This window comes from Entamoeba histolytica, genomic scaffold (assembly GCF_000208925.1).
Source record: "Entamoeba histolytica HM-1:IMSS scf_1104750518537 genomic scaffold, whole genome shotgun sequence".
Lineage (NCBI taxonomy): Eukaryota > Evosea > Mastigamoebida > Endamoebidae > Entamoeba > Entamoeba histolytica.
Genome location: NW_001915018.1, coordinates 26,291 through 37,324, shown reverse-complemented (window position 1 = coordinate 37,324; position 11,034 = coordinate 26,291). Strand labels below are relative to the sequence as shown.

The 11,034-nt window shown below is 23.8% G+C and overlaps 6 protein-coding genes across 6 annotated transcripts, besides 1 other annotated feature; 2 read left to right on the top strand and 4 right to left on the bottom strand.

The window, feature by feature from the left end:
• Positions 1 to 1,026: 1,026 nt before the first annotated feature.
• Positions 1,027 to 1,538: a repeat region.
• A 1,515-nt stretch (positions 1,539 to 3,053) lies between these two features.
• EHI_147580 (uncharacterized protein) lies at positions 3,054 to 3,863 on the top strand (the record flags this gene model as incomplete). Its single annotated transcript, XM_649429.1, has 1 exon — positions 3,054 to 3,863. One exon carries the CDS (start codon positions 3,054 to 3,056, stop codon positions 3,861 to 3,863), a length of 810 nt encoding a protein of 269 aa, XP_654521.1.
• A 75-nt stretch (positions 3,864 to 3,938) lies between these two features.
• EHI_147570 (Rho GDP exchange inhibitor, putative) lies at positions 3,939 to 4,466 on the bottom strand (the record flags this gene model as incomplete). Its single annotated transcript, XM_649430.1, has 1 exon — positions 3,939 to 4,466. One exon carries the CDS (start codon positions 4,464 to 4,466, stop codon positions 3,939 to 3,941), a length of 528 nt encoding a protein of 175 aa, XP_654522.1.
• Positions 4,467 to 4,769: 303 nt separating this feature from the next.
• EHI_147560 (uncharacterized protein) lies at positions 4,770 to 5,542 on the bottom strand (the record flags this gene model as incomplete). The annotated part of the gene is made up of 2 exons (XM_649431.1): positions 4,770 to 4,928; positions 4,988 to 5,542. The coding sequence occupies 2 exons, from the start codon at positions 5,540 to 5,542 to the stop codon at positions 4,770 to 4,772; spliced, it is 714 nt and encodes a 237-aa protein (XP_654523.1).
• Positions 5,543 to 5,621: 79 nt separating this feature from the next.
• Positions 5,622 to 6,434, bottom strand: EHI_147550 (uncharacterized protein; the record flags this gene model as incomplete). The annotated part of the gene is made up of 1 exon (XM_649432.2): positions 5,622 to 6,434. The coding sequence occupies one exon, from the start codon at positions 6,432 to 6,434 to the stop codon at positions 5,622 to 5,624; it is 813 nt and encodes a 270-aa protein (XP_654524.2).
• A 112-nt stretch (positions 6,435 to 6,546) lies between these two features.
• On the bottom strand, positions 6,547 to 9,294 carry EHI_147540 (intracellular protein transport protein USO1, putative; the record flags this gene model as incomplete). The annotated part of the gene is made up of 1 exon (XM_001913883.1): positions 6,547 to 9,294. One exon carries the CDS (start codon positions 9,292 to 9,294, stop codon positions 6,547 to 6,549), a length of 2,748 nt encoding a protein of 915 aa, XP_001913918.1.
• Positions 9,295 to 9,368: 74 nt separating this feature from the next.
• On the top strand, positions 9,369 to 10,940 carry EHI_147530 (DNA primase large subunit, putative; the record flags this gene model as incomplete). Its single annotated transcript, XM_649433.1, has 1 exon — positions 9,369 to 10,940. The coding sequence occupies one exon, from the start codon at positions 9,369 to 9,371 to the stop codon at positions 10,938 to 10,940; it is 1,572 nt and encodes a 523-aa protein (XP_654525.1).
• Positions 10,941 to 11,034: the final 94 nt, after the last annotated feature.

Genomic DNA, 11,034 nt, shown 5'->3' with positions numbered 1-11,034 from the left:
GTAGTTCTTCATTATTTAATTTATTATTTTCTTATCATTTCATTATCATTGTATTTTATTAAATGATTATTTATTTTTATTTAAAATCAAGTTATTACTATTTATTTCATGCTTTTTATTCTTTAATCATTTTATTAATACAGTTGAATTATTCTTCTTTTGTATAATTTGATATATTTCATTACATTCATTTTTATTATTTCTTTTACAATACAATTTATCAATATATTCAAAACTACATTCTTATTCATTTTCATATATCTATTTCTGTATTACTCTAAATTTTCTATTCATTTTTAATTACTACCTTGGTATTTTATTCTTCATATTTCATATATTTATCTTATTTTTGTTTATTATTTCTTTCATTTGATTAATGTCTATTTTAACATTCATGTGATTTGGTATTATTTCTTTTAATTTATTGAATTGATTTGAGTTATAACATACTGTTATAATTCTTATTGTTTCTCTTATCTTTTTCCTATTTCTTTGTTCATTTCTTCTTTTCTTTTAATTAATTCTATATATTATTCTTTGTTTATCTTTATTCATACTTCTTTTATTATTTCTTTAATTTCTTTAATTGTTAATTTTGATGGTTATTATATTTATTTCATATCAAAAATATCTCTTCATTATCTTTTTATCTAATTTTAGTGGTTTGTTTCATATTAAATTTATTTAGTATCTTTTATTTTTATATGTTTTTTTTCTTTTGTATTAGTTATTCTCATAATAATATTAATTAATTTTTACCTACCTTATGGTGTTATAATAATTCTTTTTGTTAGAATTATGTTTAAATGAGAATGGATATAGTGTTTATAATTATGATGAAATATAATAAAGTGATAAATTCTATTATTTTTTGATAATAACCATGATTATATTATTGATAATGACATATAAATCTATTTGTTTGTGTAAATTATTTCTATGTGTCTGTCATGACGTCGATGAGCTACAGAAATGATGTAAATGAAGAATAATAAAAACTAAGAAATAATAAATCGAAATAATTATAAACAATTAAATAAGTGTTAATAGAATTAGTTTCTATTATTCCTTGTTCATTTGATACTAGTCACACTGAGTCTTATTCTACTATCTCTACGGGGTATGGTTGGTTATGATAGAAGCAATGTTCCATTATATCATGTTTTTAATGATATAGTTTTTCTTCTTTAAAAACAACAATGTCAATTTTTAATTCTTTAATTAATCTAACACTTGAGTTATTTATTAATCCATTTATTGATATTACTACTGGAATTATTCTGACATCTTTTAACTTTTCTATTTTCATTAGAATATTATTTAATTCATTACACATATTTCTTTTCTTCAAATAGGCTCCATTAATATTGTGATATTCAACATTAATCTTATCAAATAATAGACTAGTTTTCTTCTTTTTATCTAATACATATATGTCTGGTTTTTTGTGATATTGTCATTCACTTTTTGGAATTATTTGATTGTTCCATATCATAATGATGTATTTATATTATAACATTGTTTCATATGGAGGTTTTATAAAAATTATAAAGGTAAATTGAAATAAAAATTATTAAATGAAAACCATATATAAGAAGGAAATTACAATATGAATAATATTTAATTATAACTAATTTGTTCATTTTTATATTTAACTATTGATGTGAAGAAAGAATATATTAAAAATAATAAAATAAAAATAAATAAAAGTTGTTCATTGATGATTAGTTCATTATACTACTTCAAAAGAATATTTTATTTTTCATCTGTAGATGTTTATTTTTAAAGAACTTGAATTGCTTTTAGGAGTATTGATTATTATTATAGAAATGAACTACAGTTCATGAATATAATAAATTAGAATTATTAATTATTAATACAAATAAAATGCTAAGACGTATGTATGTTGATAGTTTGTTTTGTACCTGTCTTGCTAATTACTAAAATATCTAAGTTTCACTATTCATTGTTAATGGTAGAAAGTCTAAAAAACATATAAACAACAGAATACAATATAAAAATAAAAGACTAGAAGATGAATAATATTAAATAAAACCATTTCAAGTGAAAACAAGTAATTAAAGAAAATGTATAAATTAATAAAATAGATACATAAAAGTTTATGAAATAAAATTACAAGCATAAAACATAGTGTCAGTCTTTGACAATCAATAAATAAAACTATGACATATATTACTTGAATGACAATTAAAAAACTAAATACTTATACCAATGAATATTATCAATGATTAATAGAAGAATAAAAAAAAAAGCAATAATGATGTAATAATAAAAACAAAATATAATAAGAGAAATTAACAATGTTAATATCCATACCTAAAGATAAAACTAAAAGAATATCAATAAGAAAATGATGTGATAAATGAATGATAAAGAAAGAGCAATAACAATATATGTGTGTATTAACAAGTAATTAAAAAAACTTAATAAATGTAAGAAAAAAACATTGAAAATACTTTAAAACATCATTTATAAATTATATAAACCATTTGTTATTGAAGAAACTTAAAAAGACAAGTATGTTGTTTTTGAAGCAGATAATATATGAGAAAAAGATAGTTAGGTTAAATTCAAAATAACAACAAATAAGGAATAACATCAGAAATTAAAGTGACAACATTATTTACAATCAAGGTTATTGTTTTGAAGATACACTATAAAATAAATCATTAATAAAACAATAACTGAGTTAATAATAAAAATTGACAGTAATTATACTAACAACCAAAAGACATAGAAATTTAATAAAAAAACAGTTAAATAAATAACGATAAGTATGAAACAAACCAAAAATGACATTATTCATTGAAATGAATAAAATAGTGATGAAAAAATAGAGGAAATATTTCAAATTAATGAGTAAGACGAATAAATTCAATTAAAATGAAATAGTAAAAGAATAATTGTTTCATATTTCTTTTCTAGTTAATTTAATAGATTTTTTTAGTTTTCTGATGTATCTTTCAAAGTTGTATAAACTATTCAATTAGACAATTACTTAATTCAATTAGAACTTACATTTTTAAAAAACTATGGCTGAAGATGAATGGCAAGAAACTACATTAAATCCAAAGAAAAGAGTTAGCGTCGATATTGCTGATATCAATGATAAACGAACAAATATATTTTCTGATAAAACATTTAAATTACTTGGATTTTCCACTGAACAAAGAGAACCAATAAGAGCAATAATTGAAGATAATGGAGGTGAAATATCAAACAAAAAAGATGTTGACTTTGCTATTATGTCTGAAGAATTTAAAGGTGCATCAAAAAAGACTTATGAAGAACGAGGATGTGCTCGTTCATTAAAATGGTTATGTCAATGTATTTATTACAATGAACTTATTATCCCCGATGAAGAAGGAAAATCTACAAAACGTAATTCATCTGACATTCTTCTTCCTACTCCATCACCAAAACGAACAATAGACTTATTCCCTGATGAGTCATTAATTAAACCACCAAATGATGAAAGTTCAGGAAATACATTATTAGAAGATGGAGGTGATACTCGAGATAGTAGTTTTGAAGATACTTCTGTTTTACAAGTGAATGATCACATCATAAAATCACTTCCTAATATTTTTTCTTCTATTACTATATATTTTGGGAGAGATATTGACCAACAAAACCGAACAGAATTACAACGATATTTTATTGCATATGGTGGAAATGTATCATTTTCATTTAATTCAAAAGTAACACATTATATAACAAATAACTCAACAGATAAAGACATAGTACATTTAATTTCTCCACAATGTGAGATTGTATCACCTCAATGGTTATTTTTAAGTATTAATAGTAAAACTATTCAACCATTAAACATAATTAATTAATATTCCATTTCATACATTATTGGTTTAATAAAAATAAAATAATTAGTGTAAAAATTGAATTAGAAAAAAGACAGCTTAATCCCAATCCTTGGCGATTTTAATCAAATAATCGAATTGAAGATGAGTAACTTTATCATCATCATAGAATTTAACATTAGACTTATATTCACCTCTAGCAAGCATTCCAGTTGGTGCTTCATTCCAATCATTCTTTGGTAATTCTAATGCATTAAACTCATTCTTTGGTGGATATGAACCTAACATTTCTTCATCAGATGCAACTTGTTTACCAAGTTTAGAAACAGTATTCAAAATTCTTAATCCAAGAACAGGTTGATGTTGGACACGGAATGTAACACGCATTTTGAATTCAGCTCCTTCTTTAATAATAATTGGTGTTTTTTTAGCTTTTTCCATATCCTCTTCAGTATTTAATTTAAGAATAACTGGATCATGTTCTTTAAATAATACTGCAAATTCACTAATAACAACTCTTCTTGGATCATCCTTTGGTGGAACATAATCTGGGTCAATTCCAAGTGATTTTAAATATGCGACAAGGCTTGGATCTTTTTCGTTTTTAACAATGTCTGCTGCTGACATATCTGTGTTTTAATCTTTTCAAGATGTTGATCTTTTTATATCACCGCTTCTCATCTTCTTTTTCCTTTGAACTGTTTTTATTTATAAGATCTTTTCCTGTATTTAGTTTTATAGTTCTATGATACTTCTTCTAATAGTTTTCTAAACGATCTATTTTTTTCTTCAGAGTTTTTTTTTGAAGATTTATTGTAGGTTTTTCCTTTCCCCATCATTTTTTATCATTAATGAATATTAGATTAATTTATTGAAACAAAAGGTTTCAATTACCTAAGATTATTTATAGCCATCTTTAAGAAAAATGATTTATTGATTAAGTATCTCTTCAACCGATGATTTAAGTTCATTGATAATAGATGATGAAACGTCAACATGACTTAATATTTCTGGAAGTTGATTCTCAAGACAGATTTGTTTAAATCCTTTTTTATTTGTTAATAAATATTTTAAATATCCTAATGCTTTCTATTCATATAAATTATTTTATTTTTTTCATTGTATTTATAAAGAATTTAAAAACAAACAGTACATTGTTTTCCTTTTCCAATACTAACAGTCTCAATCAATGAAATGACAATTTTATTTATGTCCATTCCCATCATTTTTTTTTCAAAATCTTTTAATTCACTTTCTGATGGAACAATTCTTATTCCTCCACTGTTTGTAGCATTAGATACAAGTATTTTTTCTTGTTGTTCCATTAACCCATCAACCATTTGACGTTCTTGAACATCTATTTGTTGATTATTTAAATCAAATGAAACAATTGGATGTTTTTCTTGTTTTGTTTTAACCATACTTTGATTATTTATTTCATTAAGTGCTTCTACTTCTTTGAATTCTTCTTGATAATATTTACTTTTTGTTAACTTCTTCAATGAAGTAAAAGGATCAACTTTTATTTGTTCTTTTTGTTCTTTTTCTTGTATTTGATTTTCATATTGTTGGGTTAATGGAATAGTACTAAATAAAGGTTCATTTGGTATTGCTTTGGTTTGTTGGTTATTTAATAAATCAGATAAAATAGTTTCATTCAGAGCTTTTTGATTTGGTTGTGGGTCTAAATCCAATAATGACATGAATGGTTTATTTATAAGTTCTTCTTTTCTTCTTTCTTATAAAACAAAAGAAAATAAGTTCAAACAATATATTCTATTACTACTTCTTGTTTCCTCCTTTTCTCTTTTTAGAAAGTCTTTTCTTTGGTTTACTCTCCATTAGTTTTTTAGGTTTCTTCATTTTTTTAATTTGTTCTGAAAGACTAGTACTATTACTTTTTTCAACAAACTCCATTTTAGGTAATCCATCATCTTCTTCTTTGATTATTTCTTGTTTTTCTTCTATCTTCTTTTCATCTAATATTTCTTGTTCTTTGTCTTTTTCAATATTATCATTATCACTACTTTCTTCAATACTTTCTTCTTCTACTTTTTGTGCATAGTCAATAGGATCATTAGGATGATATTCTAATTCCTCAGCATCATTATCTTCTAATTCAGTTTCAAGCCAATTTGATACTGTGATTGTTGGTGAATTAATTGGATTAAGACTTTTAATTGCATGAAGATCTAAATTAGTTTCTTCTCCTCCTTCATTAGATTCTGCAAGTTCAAGTTCTATTCCATTGTCATCATCATCATTTGATATTTCCATTTCAGCAATTCCAGCTGCTGTTGCTTCTGTCATATCAACAACAATATAACCTGATAAATGAAGTGGATAATTTCCCTCATTTGAAATAGAAACAATTTCACCTTGACCAAAAACAATATCTAATTTTAGTTGTTCAACTTCTCCTGGAATGAGTGTAGCTATTAAAACTTTATTATTATTTGAATTAACAAATACATTTGTTCTTGTTGGGGTTTCAATTTTTCCTTTTATAAAGATACAAACATTAGTTAAATGAATCATTTGGTTAGTATCAATTGAAGTTGTTTTTTTAGGTTGTATAATAATTGACCAAAACATGAAATAATTTATTTAGTTCTTTTTTTTTCAAGAAGAATAAAGTCTTTTTAAGAAAAACAAATAAAAAAAAAAAGAAATTAAATAATAAGAAGAAGTTGTCAAAACAAGTAAATTAAAGAGTATCACATCCCTTTAACATAACGCACATTTTCTTTATTTTAAGTTCTTGTGGATCAAACAAATTAGCAGCATATTTTGCAATCTTGAATGCTAATGAATAACATTTTCCTCTTTCATCATCAGTGAAATATTTGCATCTGTCTTGAATATTTCTTAATAATTCTGCATTATCCATATTTAATGCTAAACTTTCTTTAGCACGTCTTCCTAATTCAACACACATTTTACATGGACTTTTTTCACTTCTAAATTGAATCATCTTCTTATTAAATTCTTCAATTTTTTCTTGGTATTTATGAAGTTCTTTTTTCATATTTAAAATATCATTTGATGCAACTTGAGCAAGTCTATCATAATGTGCTTTATATTGAGTTGATTTTTTACCAGCAATTTTCATATATTCTTTTTTAGCTTTTTCAGTGTCTTCGATAGTAACTTTTAAAAATCCAACTACTTTTTCTGCTTCTCTAATTTGTTTAGCTTCATTAATTTTAACAATATTTATTAATTTATTAATATCCTTTTCTTTTTGTTCTTTTAATTTCTTTAATGCTTGAATTTTTAATTCAATTGGTTTTCTTTTATCAAAAACAGTTTGTTCATAAATACTTTCTTCAATAATTAATTTCCCTGAAATTTCAGCAATTTCTCTTCTTCTTTCACTCATTTTTTCTTTACTATTTTTATATAATGAATGTTTAATTAAATATTTTTCTTCATATTTTCTTAATAATAATTCTGCACTATTTCTTCTCATTTCTGATCTCACATTAATAATTCTTTCATTAATACTTTTAATATCATCTTTAAGTTCATTAATTTTTTCTAATTCTTCTCTATATCTTTTTTCATTATTTTGTTTTTTTAATTTCATTTGACTTTCTTTAATAATTTTAATAATATTCTTTTTCTTTTCTATAAGTCTTTGATTTTCTTCTTTTAATTCTTGACTACTCTTTTCTTCTTCTTTTTTAATGTTTTGAGTAATTTTAATATATTTTAATGATAATTTATCTATTCTTTTACTTATTTCTTTTCTTATTTCTTGTATCTTTTTAATTTTTTTCCATAAATGTCTTCTTTTATAACAATTTCCTGGTTGAAGTGCCATTAATGCAATATTTTTTTGTTCTTGTTTATTACTTTCTTTTCTATTAAATTCAAGTTCTCTAATAGTATTTTTAATATCATTTTGTTTTTCTCTCATTTCTCTAAATTCTTCCATTTGAACTGCACGTCCATCTCTTTCTGCTTCATCTCTAATTTTTCTTAATGTATTCATTCGTTCTTTATTTCTTTCTAATTTTGTTTTCATACGTTCAGCTTCTTCTTGAACTTTTCCTTTTTCATTCTTTTGAAGTAATTTCTTTACAATTTTCTTTATTACTTGAACTTTTTTCTTTTGAATTATTAACATATTTCTAGCATCTTTAATTCTATTTATTATTATTTTCTTTAATCCTTTTCTTAATTGAATTTTATATTTTTTTAATGAATTAATTCTACTTTTTACTGCTTTAATTCTATTAGAAGCTTTTTGAATTCGTTCTTTTAATTTATTTTGTTCTTTTTTCATTTCTTCTTGAATTTCTTGTGGTACATTCGTTGAAATAGAACATCTTTTTCCTTTCATTTCTTTTCCAAACTTTTTTAATACAATTTTTTCTCCTTTTAATGCTTTAATTTCTTTTCTAATTGCTTCAATTCTAAAATAAATAATATTTCTAACAAATTCATCAACTTGACTTCCATGTCTATCATTTTCTATATCAATTAAATTTTCAATTTCATCCATTTCTCTTCTAATTAAATTAATTCTTTTTTCTCCATTCTTTTGTGTTTTCCATTGTTTCTTTTGTTTTTTTAATCTATCCATTTTTCTTCCTTCTTTTTTAATTATTAATTCATGTTTCTTATTTTCTTGTTCCATTCTTCTTAAAATTCCTTTTAAATTCTTTTGTTTTTCAACAATAATTGAAATAAATTCTTTTTGTAATTTGATAATTCTTTCATTTTTCTCAGTAATTTCTCTTATACTTTGAAGTCTTTGATGTGCTTTAATTCTTTCACTACCAGTTAATTGTCCTAATTTTCCTTCAATCTTTCTTGCTTCTTGTGAAACTTCTTTATTTTCTTCCATAGCAGTAATATATAATCTTCTATGATGAATCTCTTCACTTTTTTCTTCTTCTAATCTTGTTTTTAATTCTACTTTTTGTGCTTCAAATGTATGAAGTGCTTTATTCATTTCTTGAATTCCCATTCTCATTTGTTCTCCTTGTGCTAATAAATGTTTACTTCTAGCTTCTAATTCACTTTTTCTTATAATAATCTTTTCTTTATTTTTCTTTGCTTCATTCCATGCTTGTTTAAATTCTTTAAGTTCTTTAGCATATTGTTCTATTTGACTTGAACCAGCTTTCTTAGCACTTTCATATTTCATTTCTGCTGTAGTAACTGCAGCTCCTGTAGATGTAATATTTGCTTCAATTCCTGTAAGAGATTTAGTGATGTTTTTAATAGCATCATTAACATTATCAATTTTTTTATTTAATGCAACAATTCTCTTCTGTGAACGTTCAATTGCTAAACGTGTAGTTTTTACTGATTGATCAATTGATCGAGTCTCAGCACTTTCAATCAATTTATATTTTTGTTCTGTTTTTATTTTCATGTCAAGAAGAGGACTAGATAAAACAAGAGTAACAAATAACAATAAAAGACTAATTCTCTTATTCATTCCCTAATAATATAATTTTAAGTTCTAGTTCAAAATCAATAAAAATCACATTTCATTGTACTTCCATGAAGGTCATGAGCAAAATAAAAGGAACAAGAAGGGTTGATGGTATTAAATTAAATCCACCATCTGTTGTTAAAGGAAATAAAGATGATGTTTTAACAATAAAAAGAAGAATTATTACAGCAAGTGTTAAACCACAAAAAGAAATTATTCCAACATATGATAATATGTTAACTGTTTATCAAACCGTTGGAACAATAAGTTGGAGTAATGTATATGATGCATTAGAGAAAAGATGGAGTTTGTATAGATTGATGTATAATGAAGAAACAAATTCAGAAAAAATTACACAAGAATTATCAGAATTGGTTAAAGTGAATGAAAATAATCGATGGGATGATGAAGTGTCATATGCATTATTCTTTGCATCATTTTGTGATTTTCAAAATAATGTTCGTTGTAATAAAAAACTTGAAAATTGGTTTGTTTTATGTGAGATGAGAGTGTATCTTGCGCGAATTGAAACTCTTTCATTAGAAGCTTTATCACAATTTCTTGTTAAATTTGGATATCATCCACAACAAATAACTGTTGATGAAGAAGGATTTTTGAAACAACAAAATTATTTTCAAGGACCATTTATCAAAGTTCCATTTTTTGAAGCTGGAAAGAATTTAAAAAATCGACGATTATTATTATATCATGGAAGTGCATTTATTGAAAAGAATGAAGTTATTGATATGGTAATTATGAAAAATAGAGAGAAATTACAAGAACGTGTTAAAAATAATTATATTTCACCTGCATTGGGAAAAGTTCCTTATGAATTAAAACCAATATTAGAATATTACCAAACATTAGTTATGAAAATTACAGGACTTAAAACAGCAACAACAGGATTTCATGTTGAAACATGTAGTAAGTCATTTCTTAAAGAAAGTGGAATTGAATTATTTCCACCATGTATGTATTCAATATATCGTAAATTCCTTCATGATAAACATTTAAAACACTTTGGATTATTACAACTTATAATGTTTCTTAAAGGTGTTGGATTATCAATGGAAGATTGTAAGAAATTTTTTGAAGAAATTGAACCATTAAGTAAAGAAAGAATTTATAATATTGAACATTCATATGGTAGAGCTGGTGCTAAAATTGATTATACTGGATATGGATGTAATAATTTAATAAGTCAAATTAGAAATGCTGGAGATTGTAATGGATGTATGATGACTACTAAATCATTTAAACAAGAAGATATTGAAGATAATCTTCTAAGTTTAATGGAATTAAAAGGAATTGATGAAATTAAAAGAGAAGAAATTTTACAAAGTGTTATAGATTTAATTATTTCTTATCAACCAACACATGCATGTACTAAATTCTTATATCTATCACAAAATAAACCATTTGATGATGAAATTCAAGATATTATTCATCCAAATACTTATTTTTTAAGGGCTAAACGACTTGTGAATGAACAAAATAGACAATCATTAGAGAAATTAATTACTGATCTTGACCTTGATAGTGTTGGTCATCAACCATCACAAGAAACTCCAATGGAAGAAGAAAAACAAGAAGAAATTAAACAAGAAGAAATTAAACAAGAAGAAATTAAACAAGAAGAAAATAAATAATATTAAGGAATATAATTAAATATTATTTTCTTCATTATTTTTAATGTTTAAAGGATAAATTAACAAAAAAAAAAAATGAAATTAATCAATATAA